Here is a 25,612-nt window from a genome sequence, read left to right on the forward strand (position 1 = left end):
CTCTAGGCCCTAGAAGATGATATTGGGGTTTTTTTGATGGTTACTAAATCCCGTTGAATGAGTGTATAAAATATTTTTTATTAAAAAAATTATTTCACAGATTTCTGTGTCTTTATTTTCTTGTACATTTTAAACTTTTAGGCATACATGACTTTGAAACTTGAAATTCAATGAATAAATCTTTAAATGATTGAAATTTGCCCAACATCCTTACTTTTCGCAACAATAAAAGGTATCAATAACCATTACATGTCATTATGACATTACAAGTCACAACGCAACTCAAAAATGTCAAAACTCAAAGGACATAATGCAACGAAGCTCAAAACAAGACTACAAAAATGAATAACTCAAATTTGAGATCAAATTTCTTCATCGCTAGTGTTGTAATTTCTTCATCACTAGCAATAACACATCCATCTCTATGAAGAGCTCAAATTTGAGGTCAAATTTCTTCATCACTATAGCAATAACACATCCATCTCTACGCCCAAGATCATATGCACTTGAATCTGCTGATGATTCCTAGTCGTCGCTATTATCAGAGTCATCTCCCTCCTCATATTCCTCTTCTTGCTAGTCACCTTTGAGTCTGCATCCTCCTCCTCCTCTCACTCTCATCAACCTCTTCCCCTTCGCCTTCCTTTGAGAATGGGATCTAGTAACCCAAACAGGGTTCGTTGCACTTCCAGCTGCCTCATGAACTTGGCTCCATGTCAAGATCTCTCCTACACATACTTGTTCATCCCCAACATCCTAATCGATCAACCACTCGCGCTTCACCCATATCTTTCATAATGATGGGTTCGATTCCATTGTGCTCCAAATAGCTCACCTTCAAAGTCTGATTATACTTAACAAATAACAAGGTTATTCAATCTCTGCTGCTCAAGACTCTTCTGTTCTTTGTATGCATGTGTTGCATAATGCAGGACTGTAATATTATATTTTTATAACTTAAAAAATTATAATACAAGTTACTTAGAAAAATATAATACATGTTAGGAGAGTAGGGTAAACGGTGAAATTGCAAATGTCTTAAATACGAATTTACTATCAGAAAATAATTTTGAACTTGCCTGGATTGATATTTGTTCTTAGCCTTATCGCTATCTCCATCCCAAGCGTCCACATTGAGTCAAGCTCCATTGGTACTTAGTCTTGGACGTCCACATTAGGATTGAGTTTCACATTGCACTTGTCAATTGCTTGCATGAAACAACCTTTATACTTTAACTTTGGATCAATATATTATTAAGCAAGGTTGAGATAGTACCTTGCTAGGTGGAGTGGCATCTCCAGCTGTGAATTCCATTTGTCTTCTACAAATTTCAAAACAGGGGCATATCTACTTTTTTTCGCTTTTCATGCTTCTCTTGATCTCTTCTTTTGAAACATCCATTGCCTTGTACATACACTCCATTGCCATTTCTATCTCACTATCTGCAAGGCGCAAAAATTTCACGAGTTGTTAAAAAAGATGGAGGCATTAGCGAATGCCATTCCCAAATCAGGGTGTCTAAAAATGTTACTTGCCTTTTTCCTCTTTGTATTTTGGACCACTTGCTCTGGTTCCAATCTGAGGTGGCAAACGTGCTACTGAGCCCAACCTTTTAGGGGATTTTTGGTTTTTTCCCTTGGCCGAGGGATTTCTCTCTCCCTTCGCCAAGTGCATCATGGGGTCTCACAGGCCATCTACCTAGGGCGGTGCCCTAGTACATTTCTGTATAGGCCCTGCCTGGGCCCCATTCACCTCAGATTGCCCCTTTAGCTGCCCAGGTGCCTAGGTGGGTAGATTTTCTTTCACTGTTCACTAGCTTGTGATACGGGTGTACTTTATATGCTCTGCATTTGTCTGGGTAGTCGGGCTCATTAGTCAGTAAATATGTTCCATTTCAGATGTTAAGTAGGGTGTTTTTCCAATTGGGTCACGTTTGGTTCATGAGCAAACCAGGCCATCCTATGCATTTGCCTTTCTATGGGAACAACCTTGTGTTTCCCAAGCATTAAGCATTTCATGCATGGTGCTCTTCTTGAGTTGGTGGTTTCTGTGGAAGATCTGAAATTTTCCCAAGGACAACACTGTGTTGCTAAGCATTATGTATTGCATGCCTTGTGCTCTCCTTGAGTAGGTGGTTAAAACATTCCATTGACATTCAACAAACACCTTAGTGAGGGATAATCTCACCATGGAGCTGTTCAAGTATATGACACATTTTCAACTTATAAAGGTTTTATTTCAGGAAGCTATATTAAGGGAACTAGTCACACTGGGTCATATCTGCAACAGAGTTTTCTTCTCCACTGTTGACATGTACGCATCAATTACCTTCATGTAGTTAGGTTCATCATTTCAAATATTATTTGAAACATGAGCCCAGCCAACACCTCACACACCCGAATAAAGAAAAAGAAATTCTTCTTTTGATACATTCAGTGTTTTATTTAATTTTGCATGGTATATCTAGAAATTTCTAAAGGGTGTGGTTTGCATAGGGTTGCAACCTTAACAATGAAAGCAAGGTGCACCACCAAATTTTATCATAAGATATAATTTGGTGTCATAAATTCTTAGGATGTCCTGAGAATCCATTTTCTTTTCTAATTATAAAATTTTAGATTCCAAAAGAGGATGGTCAAAAATTTTCGTGTGTTTAGATTTCTATAAACACATGAAAATCTTGAAAATGGATCGTCTAGATATTATGCTGCAATATGCACTACTTTTGGGACTCAGAAATCCTTTTTCTTCATGTTCATACATCTCGATGTCAATATGCTCAATTAGAGAGTTTTCCAACTTTAAAGTAACCTTTTATGATGGATGTTTTAGGTGCACCTTACTTCTACAGTTTAAGGTTACAACCTTATATAAATTTTTTCCATTTCTAATTTTTATCCAGGATTTACCTAGTCATCATACTCAGAGAACTTCTTCATAGTTGATAGTTTCTTTCTTCACTTTGTGACCTACTCAGCTGAGTAAATATGGGCCCCATTGGAGGGACTTGCTTAAGCTTATTTTATAAGTACTTTCATGTTATCAATGGCATCCTAATTAATGGCTAAAATGTGAGCAACATGGTCTTTTTTTATTACTTCTTGGTATTTCTTCTGAAAATGCAGTTCTCTTGCTTTATTTCTTGTTATGTTTGCCTCTGCATGCTTATTAGACCTTTTCTTATCATACTCAAGAATTTGTTTTGTGGTCATTTTACTTTCCTTTTAATGATGCTTTGTATACTTCTAAGGTACGAACAAAGGAGCTGGTTTAGTAAGTTTGGAAACTGGTGTACTTTCCTGGGTATGTCGTAGTAAAAGTGACATTCTCTCTCAGCAGTTTGATCAATCGGTAATGTTTATTTTCACTTTGACTTTATATTGATACAAGAGATTTGTATTATTATTTGGTGTGAGCTGCTGATTCTCTTCGTTGTTTTATCAAGTGGTAATATTCACTGGCAGTTTAGGGATAATCACAAAAAAGAATTCTGGTACATTAAGCTGACAATCGTCTAGAGTATTGTTTGTCTTCTAGATGCTAAATTGCTAACCTTTAAATTACTAAGAATGAAAAAATGGCATACCAGAAAACAAAGAAATTTTTACAGCATTAAAGCCCAGGAAACTCAATAAATTAATCGGGTGAAAGTTCCTTATTATGAGCATTGTGCCTGCTGTCAAAATTTTGAGTTCTTCCTATAAAACTTATGGAATTACTAAAATGTTGGGTCCTGGAGTAATCTGGCGACTCAGAACACTACTTGCTTTTCCTCTTCTTCAAGGTGGTTTTGTCAGAAACAGTTATCCTCCATTATTTGGTCCACGTATCCTCTAAAAGAATGCATATGATCTATATTGAACAACACCAGTGCTTCTTTAAGGGATTGCGCACCAATGCTCTGTATTTCACCTTGAATTTCTAGCCACTGACTTCATTTTTAATTCAAGTTTCGAGTCCTAGGCCATATTGGAAAATCCTCCCTATGCCAATTTCACCCTTGAATTCCGGCAACAAGTATTTCTTCGTTTTCCATTGACTTCTGTAGAGATGGCTTTGTTGCTACATCGTCTTTGTTTTCTTTTCTTTCTCTGCCCTCTTGAGCTGCATGCTTTTCCTTTTTATTAGCCTGGTTGTTTGCTAAAAAAGCATTATGCTATCTGCTAAATACCTCTAGGATTCATAGTTTTCTTTTATGTTAATTTCTGTTCCTTAATTTTGTAGAAAACTAAGGTTAAGAATCCCTTTTGTTAGAGAGACCCTTAAAAAGACATTTTTATCTACCTAGCTTTAATTTCTCTATATACGACCTTTTTTCCAATAAGCAATAGCCCCTGTTGATATGTTTCTTTCTTTAGATTGCATGATGTACGAAGTGTACAATGCTACTGCTTTATTTTCTCATACCAAGATCTAAAAGAAGCAAAGAGTCTTATTTAGCTGGATAGCTGCTTCACAATAGAGCTTTGTTTTAATAGTTCTGGTTGGATTCATTCAAGAGATATACTGGCTTTATGTTTCACCATATAGGGCCACCTGGACCCAACATTTTTGTTTCTAAGATCCAAATGATGGAATTTTTTAATCCTTCACTTTAATTGTTTCACTATCATCCTTGGTATTGGTATAATATTTATGCCTAGATTCTTCTTGATATTATGATAACACTAGATGAGATAAACACATAGGTGATACGGAGATGACGTTGGTTTCTGCTTATTGACAGTTGACCATGCATACCAATCCACATGCAGTAGTAAACATGAACCATTGATAGTCTGCAACCTCATAGAGAAGCTAGATGGGAGAATTGGACATTGGCAGTGTATTGTGTGGACGATTTCTTTCTGTATTATAAAATGGAATCTTTGTGCAATAATTCTGATGTTAAATGCCCTGTGTCTGGTTATCACATGGTCTGCCATTTTATACCACCTCTAAATGTTTTGTAATTCTACCTGTTTACTGACTTGCCAGAAAATTAATTCATGTTGTTAGGTCTGAAAGGGACCTTCCTGATACAATTTCAATGCTTGCTTTATGTTGGAACATATATCTTCAAGAGAATTTAATTAATCAATTGGTGATTTATTGGGAAATTTGCTTACCAGAGTTATGAAGATAATGATAAAATAACTGTCATAGGTTTGAATGGTTCAAGGACTCTTACGATGTGCACACTTGGAAAATAGAAAAAATTATGGAACATATGGGGCCACAAGGTCCACTTGATTCAGCATTTTGACAATGAATTGCTACTAGCATGATTTTGCAATATTATGTGGGGCAGAAATTAATTGAATTTTTTTTATTACAGGGTAATATTATATTTTGTGGTTTTAGAAATGGAGCAATTGCCGCAATCGATGCTCGCTATAAACACACAGGACTTTCTGGGCAATCTGTGGTACTTCCAAAGCAGACTATTCCTTATCCTTCTACTAAAGCCAATCTGGCTTCTATTGGAGACAGCAATCGATTTTCCAAGAAGTACTTTCAGGTTGAAAACCAATTTACTTTTTAAGTAACTCCATTTCAAAGCTATTGTATCAAAAAGTTTCTTCAATTGTCTTGCACAATGTGTTTAGAGTGGTCCTCAAACACATACCTGATTGTTTCTTATTGCAGTTTAAGGGAAATCTGAATCCCTCTGGTGCTATATTCATGCCATCTTCAATTTGCAGGTATTGTAATTTTCTTTTGGAAATGTTGCATACAGGTTTGCTGGAATTCTGCATATGCCTAAGTTGATTAAAATTTTTCTCCCTTCATGTGTAGCTTGTCATTGCTTCAATCTGAAGACCATTACTTGTTGGCTAGCTCTATGGATGGATCTGTAAGTTTTCCTGTATACTCATCTATATCATTCTTTGAAAACTGTGTATATATTCTTTGCATACACTGCAGCAATTATCTTGATTCACGCACTATTTTCATTTATTATTTCTTGAAAACGTCAATAGTAGCCCTCTATTTTCCTGCTGTCTCCTACATTGAGGTTATTGTTGTGTCTAAAGCTATTATATCTAATATAAAAAAGCAAGCTCTGAAAGATGTATTGTTCGTAAGAATATTACCAATATTATCTTATCATTTTGATTGATTGCCAAAGGTGCTTCTAGTATGTTGTTGAACCTGTTTTGCAAGTATTACTGTTGCATAGACAATCCTCTCTTCTCATGTGTTATATCGGCTCATATTGATACTTTGATGCATATGGTCTGAACATAGTTACTAGGATCTCTCATGCCAAGTGGCAGTGTTGCTTTAGAATCTCGATTCGGCGATGCCATCAAGGATTCTCCATAGGAACCCGTTTCCATGAATTTAGGAATCTCAATTCTGCATTCATTGAATCTCGATGCGCTTTTTTTGCAATCCAGATTCCACAACATCAAGTACCGGACTTCATAGTTGCATGAAACCGTGATTCGATCAATATGGAATCTCTTTTTTTACCTTTATAGAATCTTGATCCCATCTTTTTGGAATCACGTACAAAATAGATGTCACGTCAACTTAGTAGTATATTGTTCAATAAATTTAGGGATTCTTAGACAACTTTCCTTTCTATTGGTGCTAGAACTTGCCGACGACTTCTTAAAGAGAATTCGGAGAGGGTATTGGGGATTAGATTTGATTCCCACAGATTACTACATGGAGCATCACAAAGACACAATGGAAAAAAAAATCTTATTTTCAAGTATAAATAAGATAATATTTGTATGTTTTGTAAATACAAACACTACTTTCCTAGTGGACTAGTGAAACATCCTGCTACAAATTTATTATTATTTGCCATTTGATGGTTTTTAAGAATTCTATGGGTGTCTACGAACTGTAATTGACATCATTCCTAAATTCTGATAACCCAAAATACATTTTTTTTTCCTTCTAAATTTTATTATTAATAAACCAAGTATTTTTACATCCAGAACCCCAGTAAGGCCATTCAATACATCAATTTCAATACCAAGGGAACTGTTGTTTGTGTCCTTAGAACCATTATCTTGATTCCTATACTAGGGGAACCCTGGCTAGCATGATTAATACATCGATTCCAGTACCAAGGGTCTCTTGCTTAAGTACGATTAGAATGCTTTATGAAACTCGTTTCGTGTTGTTTTCTTCGCCGTTCCAACTGGTTGGGTGCGTAATTCCATAAATATAGGAATGCCAATTCGAATTGGGTTGAAGCTCAATTCCAAAATAGTTATGAATCTTGATTCCAATCGGGTTAGTTTGTGTTTCCAAAAAGGTAGGAATTTCCAAAATGGCGGAATCGCGGGACGCCAAAAGATTCCTATTGTTGGCATCGTCATTTCTCAGAAAATTGGAATCTCAGTTGCAGTACAAATCATGATGCCAACAATAGGAATCTTTTGGCCGCCCACGATTCCACGTTTCTTATTCCTAAATCGATTCCGAATGTCAGGCTTTTCCAACGACTATAGTCCGACACAGCTTGAACATGCTGATCATACGTCTTTCCCCAGGTTGGGTTGTTAACAATATTTCAAAAAACTCTAGGCGGCCAGCCTGGCACCCAGAACTTCAAGCGCCTTGAGGTGAAACATTTTAGAAGTTGCGTATGTGTGCTGTCCAAACGCACATATATGCAACTATGTGTGTTAATTTTGTATTGTTTTGCATTTATCAGTATTACAACTAACTTCGTCCATGCAAATATGTATGTATTAAGTGAATGTATAAATGTAAAGGATAAGTTAGTGAAAAAACATAAAGTCCATAGTGTAGCAGTCTTCAACTCTCCAATTGATACTTCGTCGTGACATACAATTATGATACACAGTTACACCCATGATCTATGTTCTCCGATGTTATTGATGACGATATAGTTAGAACTCCATGCAAAGTCTTCTAATTAGCACCCTAAAAAAATGAATTCCAATAAATAAGGGTAAGCTTTTGGATTCTTCTTCCATTTTGATTCACAAAAATTTGCAAAATAAATTGATTTAGGGTGTTTGCAGGGTTTAGAGTTTTTTTTTTCAGGGTTTAGAATACCGCCAATTGGCCCTTTTGGTATACTCTGTGGGTCAAAATGACCCAAACTACCCTTAAGGACTTATTTATTTCCATAAAAAAGGGCCTGGGCCCTGAGCGCCAATCTAGGACTGGGTGCTAAGGGCAGGGCTAGGCTGCCTGGGCAAGCGCCCAAGGAGGGCCGCCCAGGCCTTGGCATGCAGCCTAGGGCCATTTGGGTACTTAGGCGCTGGGTGGCCCCTTTTTTTAAACGATGGATGTTACAATAGTTTGTGGACACGTCTGACAGGGCAGTTTAATTGTCCTATTAGTCAGTGGAGTCTAGAGTGTTGGTGCTTCTGTTTAGGGTTTCATCAAGGGGCCTCTGTTAGCTTCCATATGATTCTCGATATCCTTTGTATGGTTTTCCAAATGCCACAAGAAAACTCTCATTCTTTCGAGGGGGTTTCTAAATTTCATTGGATTTTCACTTGTACTTTACTCCTCTTCTAAGTTCGAGTTTCCTGTGTTTCCCATTAAAGTAGGGGACTCTTCTAGGTTTTCATCAGAATACCTCTGTTCTTTGATCTCTCACACAGTAGGTTTATCTCTGTTCTTTGAGTTCTCATACCGTTAGGTTTCTGTTCTTTGATCTCCCATACTGTTAGGTTTACTATCATTTGCACTAGATAAGAGGGGAATGCGTTCAGTTGTTTCTTCCTTTTCTCCTTGCTAGAACATATCAAAGTCCTGTTAGGTTTCTGTTTTTTGATCCCTCATACTGTTAGGTTTACTGTCATTTACACTAGATAAAAGTGGAATGAGTTCAGTTGTTTCTTCCTTTACTCCTTGCAAGAACATATCAAAGTCCTGTAGCTTCTCAAATCAAATCTAGAAAATATTTTTTGTGATTAGCGATGTGGGATGATCCAAGTATGAATGTGAAAATTTTCCTCAGATAATTATTAAAAATACCTACATCCCTAATCTCTACCAAAAGAAAAAAGAAAAAAAAAAAAAAAAAAACAACCTACATCCCCACATTTGCACGAGCTGCAGTTTACATTGAACCATCATATAATAAAAGAAGAACCATCATGAAAACGAAAAAGAAAACACCCTTGTCAAGTTTACTGCCAAGTTCTTGACCTAACTGAAACACAAATTACAACAACAATTTGAGCAATGTTTCAACTTACAACTCACAATTAAGCACAAAAATGGTGAGAAAAAAGTAGGCATCTTGAAGATTAGAAAAGATTAGAAGGGCTATGTAAGTTGTTGCACAAAAGAACATAAAACATTGGTGTTAACTAGGATTACCTCTTAGGGCTTCAAGCACTTCACTTGATGAGAGATCAATGACACACCATAAATTCAGCGAACTTCAGCCCCCTCTAGGGCATGGAATGGGCTGGGACAAGGAAGAAGATAAGAAATTACAGATCTCACTATGGCTAGATCACAGCCCAATACCTAAGGGCTTCTCTCTCTCTCTCTTCCATTTCCCGGCCCTAGCTTTTTCTCTCTATTATACCTCCAACCCTAGCCTCCTCCTCACTCTCTCACACAGACACTTCCCAACTCTAATCTTTTTCTCTCTCATGCGTGCTAGCCCCCCCCCCCCTCTCTCTCTCTCTCCCCCTCCTCTCTCTCTCTCTCTCCCCCCCCACATGAAATGTTGGGTGTCTTGGGAGAATGGGTTAAGGCCTTTATGTGGCATTAGGGTTAGGCTTTAGAAGAGATAAAGTTGCCACTTCTTAGAAGATCTTTGGGTGAGATATTCTTGAATATCATCAGCCTTCATTCTTAGATCAGCTGTTATATTTTAAGAATGAGAGTCACACCACTATTCTTCTTTGCCTTTTTATAAGAATGGTTGACTTGTATTAATATCTATAACTATCTATAAGTAGTTACGAAAACAGCCAGACATTTAGGCCAATCAAAAAGGTGACTCGATAGTTTTCAGTGCTCGTACACATACAAAAGCCAATCTAGAGTTCGTGAATTTACAGAAATTTTGGGAGTACCAGTTCAGAAATGTAGAGTGGGAAACAAAGGGGAGGTACAAATATGGGCACTGCCCACATTGAGATATGAAAGAGGAGATAGAGGGTAGAGGATAAAAGGGTAAAGAGAGTGGGAGAGGAAGAGTAGATAGTGAATGATATAAAAATACAGGGAATAGAGGGTAGAAGGTAAAGAGAGTGGGAGAGGGAGAGTAGATAGTGTAGGATAGAGCGTGAGAAAGGGTATAGACAACTACATGTGGCAAACTCTCCAAAGGTTGATTGCTGCTACTTGAGTCTATGACTTTACGTGGAAGAGTTGGCCTCCCTTTTGATATGCTGGAAACTGATTAGAAGAGGCCTGCAAATATGTAACATGTGTTCAAAATGGGTTCAAGTTTCGAAGGGTAGGGTTAAGTGATGACATTTTTTGAGTCTCAAGAAGAACTGCATCAGTGGTCGAAAATCTTGAGTCCTAGTAGGGCCATAACAAAGTTACCAGAATCTCTCTGCCCAGGTCGTGATTCCACTTCGAAATGCCAATTCGGTGATTCCAATAAGGAATCTTCACGGAACTCATTTCCTTAAAAGTCATGAATCTCGATTCCAACTTTTTCCGAATCTCGATCCCAACATTTATGGAATCTGTATTCTAACTTTTTCAAATTTCGATTCAAATATTTATTGAATCTTAATTCCACATTTGCTGATTCGCAATTCCCGATTCCAATATTTATTGAATCATATATATATATATATATATATATATATATTGTTTTTTGTTTGAATCCAGAATCCATAGCATCAAGTAGATTGGTTCGTAGGCAGCGCTCTAAAAAACAGTCCGCTCTGTGCCTAGCCGCCCAAGAGACCTTAGTCTGCATGCCTATGCCTAGGCACCCCATTTTGGTAGTTGTACTTGGGTGGGCGCTCAAGGCCGCGGGCCCTTTTTGAATTTTTAAATCCATGTTGTTATGTAACATGGAGAGTTGGAGACTATTACTAATACATAGACTTGACTTTTAACTTTTTTTTATTTTCTATGATTTCAAAATTTGAAAATTTGAACAGGTTTATTCTTAACATGCAATATGTTTGTATTGAAAAAAGTTTGTTACAATAGATACAAATGCAATAAAGTACAAAATTGACTCGGGTATATGGATATTTGTGTGTTTGGATAGCACATATATGTATATCTAAAGAATTTGTACCCAAGGCACTTGAGGTTTTGGGTGTCCGACCACCTAGCGTTTTCTGAAACCTTGTTCGTAGGTGCAGGAAACTGCGATTCAATCAACATGGAATCTTGCTTCCACCTTCATCAAATTCTAATCCGAATTGTTTTGGAATCTTGATTCCACAAAATCAAGTATTGATGTTCATAGGTGCACAAAACTGTGATTCGTTGAACGTGGAATATCACCTCAAATATTTATGGATTCTGATTCCAGTTATTTGGAAACCCGATTGGAGAAAATTGTTTCCTGTAGTTTTTAGGTTCTCCAAATGATAATCCGATGAATGGAATGCTAAAGTATTAGTAATACGAATCAACTTTCAAATTCAATGTTTTAGAGCTAAGAAGTCCTCAACATGTATGATTCTAATGTCTTTTGCAGATAACAAAGGTGGGTATAACTAGGATGTTGGAGCATTAATGAGAGTACTAATGGTGCTAGGACTTGCTCGGAACACGTTTCTAACTGCCAGGGCTGGTTCAGATCACTTTTCTAACAGTGTTAGGATTGGTTGCTTTTTTTTAGAATATAACTAAAAAAGAGTTTTACATTTAAATAGGACTACAACACAGACAACACCATGGCATAAACAAAGTCCTATTTTGAATTATAATAATGAAATCAAAATCACATTTAAAAAATACATGAGATAATATCTGTATCGTTTGTAGACAATTTCCTTGATGGACTATGAGTGCCTCTTAATTGACCTTACTTCTGATACTGTGTTTGAGGCTCAATAGTCAGAAACTCAATACTTTAACTTCATATCTACGAAACCCTTCTTTAAGCCTTAGAGATCTCTTATCTCGATTGCTTGATGACGTTCTAAGTTGTCAAGGCACGAGATGTCGTTGATGTAGGAACCTTTTTAGTTGAAACTCAACCTCATAAAGTTGCAAATCTTTATTGCTATGTGGGTTGAAACTCGATTCCAAATTGATATAAATCCCTATTCCAAATTGCTATGAATCTTGATTCCAAATACATCAAAAAATCGATTCCAAAGATGTCGAAATCGTGATTCCATGTATGAAAATATCTCGTTTCCATATGGATCGATTCCAAATAGGTTAGAAACTCAATTCCAAAGTCGTCGAAATCTCGATTTCAGGTTTGTAGGGATCTCACAGTGTTTCAAAAACTGCTGGCCAGTGCCTAGTCATTGGGGGTGGGGGATTTTGGGCTGCCCAACGCCTAGGCATCCACCTAGAACCTGCCAGCCTAGGTTCAAAAGGGGGCAAGGTCTACTGTTATGTTGTTTTAGGTCCAAATGTTGTACCAAAAATGTATATTCATGCATTTTTATAATCCAAACAAAACAAACACCAAAAATATCCCAACTGATGGGTATTTTTGCACCTAGGTGGGTGCAAACCCCTGGGAGCCCACCTAGGCAGCGTACTGGGCGGATGCCCGGGACAACTGGCCTAGTTGGTCCTCCCAGGCCTCGGCGATGCACCCTAGCCCCCTAGCCCGCCTATCTCTTTTTGAAACAATGGGATCTCGAATCCACTTGGGTTGAAACTCAATTCGTATAAAGTAGGAGTATCATTTCATGTGATTCCCCTCATACGGACGTCAATTTAAAAAACAGGAATCTTCTAGCCAACTGCATTCGGGGATTAAGATTCCTAAAACTATGCGGAATCTCAAGGGTTTCCAACAATTATGGGCCATAGCTTTTGCGATCGTCGAGTCACATCCCATCAAAGTCTCCCATAACCTGCATGTCTCCGGTTTCCCATGGAACAACCATCAACGTTGAGTTTGATTTGCGCTGGTTGAGGTGTTCGCCAAAGTGAAGACCTCGATATTGTTGCGGGTCTTGAACAAATAAGATCCAGTTGCTCGAGAAGTCCATAGTTGCAAAGCCATCAATTTCTTTCTCCCTTTTCCTAGAATTGAGCCTATCGAAGGGACAAACCTAGTGGAGCAGCAGCAAAAGGTTGACCATGAATAAGATGAGACTAAGCCCGTTGAAGCCGAGGATGACATGGAAGCTGGTGTATCCGAAGAAGAAGATGTGGAACCCGACGTGGCACAAAACTTTAGAGGCGTGAACCTTCCCTTAGGTGAATAAGGAACCGGTTTCAAAGGTACCATTGAGCCGTGAAATAAATTCAAATGGCGACAAAGTGAATGACCCAATTGGTTGTTGACATAGCTACCTTCAATTTGAGCACCTCTTGGTTAATGAGAAAGGATGTTTGTTATTTCACTCGCATTGGATATTGATGAAGTGAAGACAAAGGTTCTACCCCACTTTGCTATAAAAAAGAAGATAATATGCTTTATTCAAATTTGAAACTAGCTATTCAAAATTCAATTGCCAAGATGGATCCGCCCAGGGAAATTCATTTGCCCCCCAAAAAACACGAAAATCCCATAACAAGGATAAGAGAGAGGGAGACGTGTTTGTTGTATGGCATATGGAAGCAGGGCACTACCACAACACCATAACTGCTAAAAGACATTCGAAAAATGCCCAAAAATGATTATGAAGGACAAGCTTTATTTCTAATGATTAAAGAAATTTCTTAGATAATTTGGCTTTTTAAGTGTACTTATTGTAACAGAGATGGGCTTTATGCTTCTCAAGTCTGACATTGGTCACATACTCCATTGTACTCACCTTTCTTTCAAGGACTACATGGGGTGCAGTCTCCAAGAGAATCCCTCACTGGCATTATTAAGAAAAAAATATATATATATAAGAATATTATGTCTTGCACCATTCAAATGGTGAACTTTGCTAGTGTCATGAGCATCTTCAAAAGGTTACCTTTACAAAACATTCTTGAGGGGACTGTCATTTGTGAATGACTTAATTATCATGTAAACAAACTAACCAAGTTGAACGTGTAGTGAGTGTGTGTGTGCACGAATGTGTGTTAAGTATTTTATAGTTGTATTGTATAGTATGAATTTTATAGTTGTATTGTATAGTATGAATTATAATAGAGTTTTTTTTTGGGTAATTAAGTGGGGGAGAAGGCCCCCTACCTGTTTTTTATTAATAAAAAAGCACAGAAAAACAATTAAGATACAACCCTATGGTAGGGCAATTGCACCATATCATGTAATAAAAAAGAGGAAAGAAAATCTAGTGGTCTATGGCGCCACACAGTAGCACCTGGGCCAGCAGCTGCCCTGGCCAGCAGCTGCCCTCTTAGCTAGGGCATTTGCAACCATGTTAGCCTCACGAAAGACGTGTAATGGACCATCGATGGGAAGACAGTCTGGTGCAGCAATTGTCTACAATCGTCTTTAGCCTCTATGGAGCCTTGCATCAATTTTGAATGACATTCACAAGCAAGGCCGAATCACTTTCAATTTGAATTGGAAAGTAATTATTTTGAATAACCAATGGAATTCCTTCCTTAAATGCCAAGAATTCCGCGTGGTTATTAGGAACAAAACCAAAATGCTTTGCGACAGTAGCAATAAAGCCTCCCACACTGTTCTTGATAACTCCACCACCACCTGCTCAACCTGGATTCCTTAAGGAAGCACCATCAATATTGAGTTTGTAATCATGAGTCTTAGGAAAAGACCATGCTACCGAAGGAAAGGACTCAGCCCTCTGTTGTTGCCAAGTTATCCGATGTTTACCAATGATGGCCTTTTTTGATAAATAAAAAGACCTCTTCTTAACTTCTGCTAGTGCATGAACATGTAGGGTAATCCTTTTCACAATAACCTCTCTCCTGGTGGGTCTTGACTCTTTGCGCTCTTCCCATAGAAACCAAATAGCTGTAAAAAAGATGGAAGACCAAATATTACGAAGTCCATGTGATTTAAACCTGAAAAGTAACCACCACCTAAGTAAATCAGGGATAGAGGTATCGAGGACGAACCTTTTTCCGCTTCTCCAAGCGAGTGATCTCCATACACCCTGCACAAAGGCACATTGGAATAATAGATGAAAAAGATTGTCATCATCGCTACTACAAAAGGGACATAAAGAGTCCAGTTGCATGCCTCCCTGCTGTAATAAGAATGAAGTGGGCAATCGATTATGCAAGGCCAGCCATGAGAACCATTTCGCCCTTGGGTGGCATTTGGAGGACCAAAGAGCACGAAAAATAGGTTGTGAAGAACCTTGATGCCTAATAAAATCCCATGCCCTTTTAATAGAGAATGATCCATCAGCAGAACGAATCCAAGCCAATGAATCCTTCTTGGGCTGTAGAGGGGGAGTATAATTCTCAACCTCTCTCCATATATTCCTCAAAAAAACAGATGGGGTATGTGGCAGAACCCAAGCTTGAGGTACTCCTCTGATAAAGTCTGAAACCCTCCTCCTTATAGCAGCCCCCAAATATTCCTAAATGTTATCATCGTAGAAATCTGAAAGTGATTGACCTGTTAACCATGGGTCCATCCAGAAATCCACCATCTGACCATTACCAATATTCCACTGTACATTGCCTCTCAAATGAAACAAGCCAAGTAAAATCCCCTTCCATGCATGAGAGAATCCTCTTTTGCCTTCAGCCTCCCAAATAGAGGAATTTCTAAAATATCGATGTTTGAAGAATCGTGCCAACAATGAGGATGGATTATCCAAAATTCTCCATGCGAACTTCATCATTCCTGTGATATTGACATCCGTCGTATCCCTTACCCCAAGACTTGCTTCAGCCATAGGGAGGCACACTGTTTTCCATTTTATAAGATGAACACCTTTTTTTTCTGCTTCACCTACCCATAAGAAGTTTATCTGTAGTCTCTCTATCATATTACATGTTTTCTTTGGGAGAATGAAGGATAACAACTAGAAAACTGATGAAGCCCCCAGTACAGACTTAAGCAACTGAAATCAACCGGCATATGAGAGGCATAAAGGCTGCCAAGACCCAATCTTACCGAACACCTTACCCACTAGACTATGACAATAACTGTGCCTCAAATGTCCACGAAATAATGGTAGGCCCAAATAACGGACAGGAAGAAACCTTTCAACAAACTTTAACTCCCTCAGAATTCTCCCCCGTCCTCCCCATGGTGCACCAAAGAAAAAGGCCTTGCTTTTAGATGAGTTCAAAATTTGACCAGTACTCCTCTCAAACTTATGAATAAGTTCACACATTGCTGTGGTAGTAGAGATAGATGCCTCACAGAAAATAAGCACATCATCAATATAAAAAGATGAGAGACCCCATAGTCACACCTGAAGGAAACGCCCTGGGAACCATGCCTTGCAACATAGCACAATCCAGCTGTCTACTAAAAAAATCCATGACCAGCAAAAAAAGATAAGGAGATGGAGGATCCCCTTGCCTCAAACTTCTCTTACCTTTAATCCTCAGAACAGAGAAAGAAGTAGTGGAAATACACAAGTGAACCTAAGAAACAAATAACTCCGGAAAACCCAAAGCATGCATCCTACCCACTATAAAATCCCAGGATACTCTGTCATATGCACTGCTCAAATCGATTTGCAGACATTAGGCCGATCTGAGTTCCTATGGCAAAGAGACATAAGTTTGTTTGCCATGAGAATATTATCAGTAATAAGCCTACCTTTAAAAAATGCAGCCTGCCTAGAATTGATAAAATCAGCAAGAAAAACTCGTAGGCGATTGGAAATTATTTTGCTGATGATTTTGTATAAGACATTACACAACCCTATAGGTCGAAAGTCTTTCATCACCCTAGGTGCATCCACTTTAGGAATCAGACAAATAAAGGTGGAATTGATTTGCTTGAGCAGCTTACCCTTAGTGAAGAAATCTTTAAAAGCTAGAAAAATATCCTTTTTTATGACTTCCCATCCCAACTTGTAGAATTCTACTGAAAAGCCATCTGGTCTTGGAGCACTTTCATTTTTCATATCCTAAATGCATGCTTTAATATCCTCCATAGTTATTGCGTCCTGAGAAAAATTGAGATGAAATGGCGGCAAGACCTGATCAACCATGTGAAGGTCAATATTGCTCTCCTGAGCTAATAATTCTTTGAAGTAGCCAATCATATGATTTTCAATATCAGCTTCAGTAGACAAGAGATTCCCATTCTGATCTTTCAAAGAGATAATTCTATCAGCCCTCCTTCTGACCACAGTCGATAAGTGAAAATATTTGGTATTGGAGTTCCCCTCTTTTAATCAGTTGTCTTGATTTTTGCCTCCAGAATCTTTCTTCATTGGCCCAAAGAGTTTGCAATTTTTGAGTATACTCTTTTTCCTGAGACATGAATGTCCCATTGGAAGGATCCATGTTTAAGCAATCATGCAAAGATGATAGCTGGTGTCGAACTATGGCAATGAATTCCCCAACAAAGCCAAACACCTCCTTGTTCCATAAACGTATGTCAGCCTTGAGCCTCTTAAGTTAAGCCACAAAACGATACATGGGAGTACCCCCCACTTGGCCTCACCACGAATTATAGATAACATCTAAAAAACCATGATGCTGCTCCCACATAGAGAAATACTAAAAAGGTTTGGACTCAACTGGACCCAGATCAGAAATAGAGACAAGTAAGGGACAATAATCTGAGGTACCTTTAGGGCGTAACTGGACTTTGGATTCAGGGAAGGCCAAAATCCATTCAGTAGTTGCTAATGCTCGGTCCAACCTTCTTCTAATGCATCTTCTGCTCAACTGGTTATTAGATCAGGAGAACCATCCTCTAACTACACCAAGATCAGCAAGAGCACAATCCGCCATTACTTGAGCAAAATCGTCTGAGTCTGGTGGTAGAGAACTGCACCCCCCCACTGATTCCTAGGTATCCAATAGCGTATTAAAATCCCCTAGTACCAACCAAGGAAGAGCAATAGTTGCTCCTAAGGTCCTCATATGGTCCCATAGCAAAGCCCTTTGGGACATATAATTAGAGGCATACACTCCTGAAATCACTGAAATGTTTCCATTGCAGATACGGGTAGCCTCCACAGTAATCATTTGATCATTTACATCAATCAGTTTGATTGAGTAAATTAGAGGATTCCATAAAACTAAAATTCTGGATCTACCCTCAATCTCATTAGCAATAAAGTTATTATAGAATCCTAACTTTTTTGACTAACTATGGCTCAGCTCCACAAGAAGTTTAGTTTCCAATAAGAAAAGAAGACCAAGATTATGTTGTCCTTTTAAAACCCCAATATCCGATATTCTAGCCCTGCCCTGAAGGCCCCTAACATTTCAAGCAGCAATCGACATAAATAAAATCAAAGGTTTGGACGTTTGGTGAGTGAAAGCTTACCTTCAGGAGCTGTAGGAGCACGCTGACCTTATGGGGTAACCCCATCTTGTCACCAATAGAAGCTGGAGTTAATCCTTTTGTATCACCTGTAGCTGATGAAGAGTGGCCCTTCTTGTCACTATTCGCATGATCCTGCACTCGTATACTAGAACCATACACTTTATCGGCTATGTGCTTAGGTTTGTGATCACCAACCATATTCCCAAGCCATCCTTTAGCATGTCCCCTTGTGGCCCAATCACACCGTTACCATGACCAAGGGTTTTCGGATGCTCAATAAGCAAGTGATCCAAACGGCCCTCAACATCATACTCCTCCCCATCGTTTTCTACGACGGCAGTGACGTTAACCTGCTTGAGGCTGTGCTCACATATCGTCTTAGAGTGGGCAACATGTTGATCGTCATCATGGTTGTCCAGAGACTAGCGAGGAGTCGCCATCCTCAACTGGCGACAGAACCTCGACCTCTCCAGACACGCCAATATTGTCAACATGAGTCATAGTTGTCACCTCATACTCCTGCTGCATATCAGAATCACCCATAGGAATGCAAGTGTCGATTGTATTTTGCTCAGAAGAGCTAACTGCCTGCTCAATAGGAGACCCCTCGTTATCCTCATGGACATTGGCTAGAATTGCAAAAGCATTACAAATGATGTCCTTCGGATCCACTCTGTTCGCATGAGAAACAACAACATTTTTCTTCTCTGACAAATTGGGAAGGGTTGAAACAACATCAGTGCTTTCCTTCCCCTTCCTTTTGTAAACTAACTACTGTCTCCCTTTGACGACCTTCCAACCTTCCCCTGAGGGTAACTTAACAGAAGTATCATCATTGGAAATAATTGTTGCGCTGACCTTGATGGAAACCTTTGCACTTAAGTCTGCTCGACATAATTCGGGCTTGTGGCCCACCCTTCGACATTTGGAACAGATCGAGGGTATATAACTCATAGACTATCTCTTGCTTATACTCCTTCCCAAAGAAGTCCATCCTTCAGTCGAACAAATGGTATCTAGATCCAATGCAACACACACCCTTGGCTCAGCCCTTGATCTTAATTTTGTCAGTTTGTCCATGAAGATGGGTTTTCCAACACTGGAGGCAATACAGAACAGAATTTCTGGTTCCCAATACACCAATGGTAACCTTGGCAATTTGATCCAAACTGACATAGTATGGTGAGTATGCCTAGAGGGTTGAACTGAAGGATCCCATTCTTGAAGTACCAAACATTTTTTGTTGATAAACCAAGGTCCCCCCGTACGGACAACCTCCATCTCCTTACTAGAATGGCAGCGAAAAATCAAGAACCCCCCATCAGCGGAGAATACTTCAACATCTCGCTCAAGTCTCCACATCTTCTTCAACATCTCTTTCATATCATTCCAATCTGGTCGGCGGCCCAAGAAGTATCCCAGTAGACAATTTTCCCACCGGCTCCGACATGAATGCATCACCTTCTTATCAATTTTGACAAATTCTTTACCATTAATAATTTCAATAGGTGAAGTATCTATCTCCTCAAAGTAAAACACTCCATTTTGGACACCTTTGGCCCCAAATAACAGGTCTGAGGACCTACCCGAGCCCCAACAACTGTTAGGTAAACAATCAATCTCGTTCTTAGGAACCAAGGATAGAAACTCTTCCTGTATGACACCTTCATCATGAGGACCCGAGGTAGATACTAGGACAACCTTACTACCCAAAAAATTTTCCAAGGGAGGAGTAACAGCCATCTCCTTGCCTTTGTCAGTAACAGCCTTCAAAGGAGGAGAGGCCTCCCTTACAGGACTCCTGATGACCCCATCAAGGTCATCAGCATTAGATCTCGGGCCAAGACCCGAACGAGGACTTTCAAGGCCAGAATCTTGAACAACATTATCACAAGGGGCAGAACTACAAGCATCGAAAAATTCCCCAAAGTGGGCAGCTTCACCTGCCCAAGGATCAGGAGGTTTCTCCTCCATCTCGTAGCAGATCTGCTTCGCAAAGTGCTCCTCGCAGATCAGAAGCAGATCTGCTCCCCACAGTACTCGCAAATCTGCTCCTCGCAGATCTTATCGTCGCAGATCTTCTCCTCAAAACTCGCAGATCAATGTGCCTCACAGACTTCGCAGATCATAGAACCTCTCAGTCGCATATTTGCTCCTCAGCCTCACAGATCTCGCAGATCAATGTTTCTCTGAGTCACAGATCTGCTCCTCAACCTCGTTGATCGATGTGCTGATCTGCTCCTCAACCCAATGTGCCTCACAGATTTCACTCGCAGATCTCTGCTTCAAGGTCTTCGCTGCTTCCATGTCTTTGCATCAAGGCTCGCAGAGGCTTGCAGATCTCACACAGAACCTCCTAGCTCTCGCTGGTCTTCGCTGTTACAAGGTTAGATCTCACGCATAGCCTCCTACCTCTCGCTGGTCTTCCTCTGTGATGTTTTCGCAGATCTCACGCTGAGTGGGCAGGGTCTCGCAGAGGCTCGCAGATCTCCAATGGCAGAGGGTCTCGTAGAGGCTCGCAGCAGGCTCCAATCACGCTGAGTGGGCAGGCTCTTGCAGAGGCTCGCAGATCTCCAATGGCAGAGGGTCTCGCAGAGGCTCACAGTAAGTTCCAATTATAATAGAGTTTTGTTAGGGTAATACTACGCATGAAGTATTTCCTTTTTTGGACACTTGGAGCCCTTATCCTACAATGTAGTAACCTTTTTTGTCTAGGTGTCTTTTAGGTAATTAATCATGGGTAAAGTAGAATTCCTAATAGAAAGAAAAGAATTTATTAACTATAGTGGAGAATGACATCATCTATATGAGGTACGACATCATCTACATGAATCTTAACTACTAATAGAATGCTACTAATTTCTTATAGAAATATCTATTCTACCCCTCTTAATGATGAAAAATATCCTCGCTTGAAAAAAATTGTATTGTAAAGCAAGAGTAATGAGTTTCCAATGAATGTTTAGTGAATTAAAGAAATATTCCATGTGTATGAGTACCCTAACAATACCCATTGTAATATTCGTATCAATAATGCAAGAATATATCATAAAAAATATCATAACAATAGCAAGTTATGGATAGGCACTAATTTTGCATTTTTTTTATTGTATTTGTTATATGTAGAAGCAATTGGATCAGTCCATATCTAAATGGTCATCTAGGATACACATGTTCAGGTTCTTGTAATAGGGTTAACTATGCTTTATATTGATATGAATTTGTTTCACCATATGTGGCCATTGTATATGCCGCAGTGTTAAACGTCAGTAGTACACAATGCTCTCCAAATACTGGCCTAAAAGTAGGTCAAAGCATCCATCTAGTGAGATGAAGTTACTGAATGTTTTGCAAAGAAAAAGGAGGAAGATATTTGATGAAAAAAGTGGGGAAATATCTACATAAATATTCTTTTGACCAATAACATCTTACATAAATGTTGTTTCTTTTAAATATTTATGTGGATAGAAAATGTTACATAAATACTTAAAAGAAAGATGAAATGAAAAAATTAGAAGGCCTTGTGGAGCTTTCATCTTGTTATTCTATAATTCATATCTTTTTCAATTATTCTACTCGTATCAATGATTATATATTTATATTGTTCCCAGTTGTCTCCCGTTCTTGATTGCTATTATTTATATTCATATATTTATAATAATTTTCTATGAGAATAATTTGGACTTTTGACAAAAAAATTATATAGGAAGGCACATTTGATGGAGTTGTTCCATGATATATGAACCCAAATGTTGCTTACAGTTTTAAGAATAGTTGTAAAAAAAGGCACTCCCGCTTTAGTTTCTATAGTTTGTATACAGTTAGATTTACTTCCAAGGAAATTTTATAATTTAGTGTATAAGTTTGGATAATGGGATATAATGCAGGGTCTTAATGCGTCGCTTTTTATGCATTATTGATTAGATATAATGCATGGTCTTATTGCATCATTTTTTATGCACTATTCACTGAACAGTCAATGTCCTTCCATGGGAATAGTCATCACGGGCTTGTCGAAATTTCTGGCATGCCTTTATCAAAAAGTGGAAGGCAGTTTAGATCAATGCGCACACATTGAAATTTGTCAAGAGATGTGTGTTAGGGCTGCATTCATTTTCATATTTCAAAATAACTCCTTATTTATTCGTAAGTATTGCAAGGGTTATTTAGAACATATTCCCAAATAACACTTCCCATGATAGTTTTATATTTTTCTTGTTTATATGTACAGATTAAACTTTTCGATTGTCGTGCACTACAAAGAGGAGCTGTACAGTCTTACGATGGACATGTGAATTCCCATAGTCTCATACAGCTTGGTGTGGATCCAACAGGATCAATTCTAATGTGCGGTAGGTTCCATTCATGGAAAAGCATATTTGTTTATTTCACAACTTTTGGATTTGTGCTTTACTGTCCATTTTATAAATGACAGGTGGGGAGGATGGTCACGTACGTATATGGAGTGTCAAGAGTGGGGAATTGTTGTATGATTCAGAGATCTCAGAATCTGTTGTCCATTCCGTGTGCTGGTCGCATTCTATTGGAGGTATGTCGTGCTGGTTTACTAAACGTTCATGTTTTTAGGTTTTTTAGTTATTACATGGGTTTATTTCCTTTTTCACATTAGTGAACCAATGTTAAATTGAACTAGTGGTGGGGTTGAACCTGTCACCCACCTGTCCGAGCCAAATTGGTATAGTCAATGAGACAATTGGTCGATGACTGATTTTTTTCTTTTTAAAGAGCAAGAAAATAGAGAAAACTTTACCTATATATATATATATATATATATATATATATATATATATATATATAGTAATGATCCTATAGGACCCTCGCCCACCCATGTGTGCAGGACCCCAAAGGATCACCTTTAAACTTGGTACGGATCTCTAGAAAAGTTATCACATGGGTGTAGGACTTGACTTTTCTATAGATTTGTGTCAAATTTAATGGTGATCCTTTAGGGTCCTATACACATAGGTGGGGGAGGGTCCTATAGGATCATTTCTCATATATATATATATATATATATATATATATATATATATAGTAAACCAAATATTTCTTTTTTGGGATCAATGAACGAGACGTCGTCCGCCTGACAGCCTAGACGGACTTTTGGAAAAAACGCATAGGCATTTTAAAGGTGGACACTATTAGGCAGGCAGGCAGAACTTGGTGCTCACCTAGGCGCGGTTGAAAAGGCGGCTTGCACGACTTTGGCAGAAAAATAGTTCAGGAGGGGGCAAAAAAGAGTCATTTTACCTCCTTAAAAGGGGGGGATAAGGGTTTGGGGGGCCATTCTTGCCCCTAAAAACAATTTTAGTGAACTTTAGAGTGAAAAACAATTTGAAAAAAACTTTAAGATTTTTTGAGAGATTGAAACTTTTTTCGAAATCGTCGAATGGTCACGATATGAAAGGATATTCATCCCCAATCTTTTTGATATTTGACATCTCGAGTTGATTTTTTCTTTTAATGTTACTTTTGAGTTATAATTATTTCATTTACAGTCTAAGTTGTAAATGTTTAGGTTTGATCTGTGCTTCCCCGGCATCTTAACAATATATTATATGCAAAACTTGCTTATTAAATAATAAACAGACAATCCTATGTACAATAAAATGGGGGGAGGTGTGGGGGATCCATTTTTTTTTTTAAAAAAAAAACATCGGTTACCTTTGGGTTTGGGCGCCCGCCTAGGTGGCCTAGCCCCACCCCCTTCCACTGCCTAGGCGGTCGCCTCTGTTGAACATTGTTTGGGATAAATTGGTGGGTATAGGGTTCTCCACCCGTGGTAAGACTTGAACTCTAGACATCTTGCTATGGTACCCATTACCCTAACCACTTATGCTTTGAGACCATTTTTGAAAACCATATAGTTGATTTCATATAATAGCAGGTACAAATAAAAATTAAAATAAAACGCACTAACAAGAAATGGCAGAAGAAACGCTTGAGAAGAAACCATTGTTTGCAAAACCAGCCAGTTTGAACCGGAACTGGCTGGTTAGATCGGACCCACCATGGTTCCGACTCCGGTTATGGCCAGTTTAGGGGTACAAGTAGCCTAGGGTATACTCCCAAAAATTTTTTGGCCCAAAACCTGCCGGTTAGAGGTCGAACCAGCAATTTTTAAGTGAAACTGGCCGGTTTTATGCTAATCGGACCGGTTAGACGATATAACCGTTGTTTTTTTACAAAATAACGGTAATGCACCCGTTACGGCTGTTATTTCAAAATCGAGGCCGTTATTTGTAGCAGACATTCTTGAATCCAAATTTTCACTTTTTTTTATCCATTTTCGTGCCTTTTTTTTGTCCTTTTTCGTGATTTATTGTTGTAAATCACTATCTATAATCTATAAAGCAAGAAATTTGTATTGAAACATCGAAAGAAAAGGAGTTTCTTGGATCGAATTGGCGAATTTTTTAGGTTTTTGAAAATTTCCACCGTTCTTTCAATAATTTCTTCAATACCTAATGGTTCTTGGAGAAATTATGGGTTGATTTTGGCCTGAAATGTTGCTGCTCAAAGAACCTGTATTCGATCAAAAGATGCAGATTTTTTATCTATTTATTGGTCGTTTTTTATTAAATTGAGTTGTGGATTTTTATGATCAATGCTTGATCTCTCAAATAAAATAGGTATGTCTATTTATGATTGATTAAATGTTTTTATATGAATTTTTTCGTTGCACCATATCATGAAAATTTCATAGATCTGAAAGTTTTACCTTTTTTTTCAATTAAATTAAAAATACCAAATATTTTTTTGTGAGATTTGGTGCGTTTGAAAGATGATCGAAGCTTTTACAATGCATGTATGTTTATTTGTTCGATTATCCAAACATTGAGGGTCATTTCTTGCTTGAAATGTTGCTTCATTTTTCTAAAAAAAATATTTTGTTTAATAAAATTATGTTTTTTGATGAATATGGGAAGTGTTTTTCTATTTTTCTTAATATAATTATTTTTAGTAGAATTATGATTTTTTTAATAAAATTATGTTTTTTGATGAATATCGGAAGTTATTCTATTTTGCTAAATAAAATTATTCTTTTTTATAAAATTATTATTTTTGATGAAATTGATTCTTCGTTTTGATAAGTGCATGATAATGTCGCTCGATTTTTTTTAATTATGTTT

The 25,612-nt window shown here is 38.2% G+C and overlaps 2 protein-coding genes across 6 annotated transcripts in view; one reads left to right on the forward strand and one right to left on the reverse strand.

Annotated features, from left to right (window-relative positions):
* Positions 1-25,612, forward strand: part of LOC18445679 (Transducin/WD40 repeat-like superfamily protein) — a 68,656-nt gene that overhangs the window by 40,157 nt on the left and 2,887 nt on the right. For 3 of the 5 annotated variants that reach the window (XM_088858252.1, XM_006855812.4, XM_088858253.1), the window contains 6 exons: positions 3,252-3,352; positions 5,319-5,501; positions 5,630-5,685; positions 5,780-5,837; positions 22,690-22,810; positions 22,894-23,007. In XM_088858252.1, the coding sequence (XP_088714378.1) occupies positions 3,252-3,352; positions 5,319-5,501; positions 5,630-5,685; positions 5,780-5,837; positions 22,690-22,810; positions 22,894-23,007 (633 nt within the window). Of the gene's footprint in view, positions 1-2,243; positions 2,320-3,251; positions 3,353-5,318; positions 5,502-5,629; positions 5,686-5,779; positions 5,838-22,689; positions 22,811-22,893; positions 23,008-25,612 lie in introns of those variants that run through there. The other 2 variants (XR_016049351.1, XM_088858254.1) reach the window with 2 other exon arrangements.
* LOC148783150 (uncharacterized) lies at positions 14,851-19,115 on the reverse strand. Its single transcript, XM_088858255.1, has 3 exons — positions 18,459-19,115; positions 15,101-15,138; positions 14,851-14,996 (listed from the first exon to the last, which is right to left on the reverse strand). Exons 1-3 carry the CDS (start codon positions 18,654-18,656, stop codon positions 14,894-14,896), a joined length of 339 nt encoding a protein of 112 aa, XP_088714381.1. The 5' UTR covers positions 18,657-19,115; the 3' UTR covers positions 14,851-14,893.

Source organism: Amborella trichopoda, chromosome 2 (genome assembly GCF_054954075.1).
Source record: "Amborella trichopoda isolate Santa Cruz 75 chromosome 2, AtrichopodaSantaCruz75HAP2 v2.0, whole genome shotgun sequence".
Lineage (NCBI taxonomy): Eukaryota > Viridiplantae > Streptophyta > Magnoliopsida > Amborellales > Amborellaceae > Amborella > Amborella trichopoda.

What these genes read in the sequence shown, in the direction of transcription:
- LOC148783150 (XM_088858255.1), bottom strand. Translation starts at nt 18,656, where the DNA reads ATGGTTGGTGATCACAAACCTAAGCACATAGCCGATAAAGTGTATGGT. An exon ending in TGCTCCTACAGCTCCTGAAG is followed by an intron (nt 15,139 to 18,458) that starts GTAAGCTTTCAC and finishes GCCTTTGTGCAG; the next exon opens with GGTGTATGGAGATCACTCGC. An exon ending in GCTTGGAGAAGCGGAAAAAG is followed by an intron (nt 14,997 to 15,100) that starts GTTCGTCCTCGA and finishes TCTTTTTTACAG; the next exon opens with CTATTTGGTTTCTATGGGAA.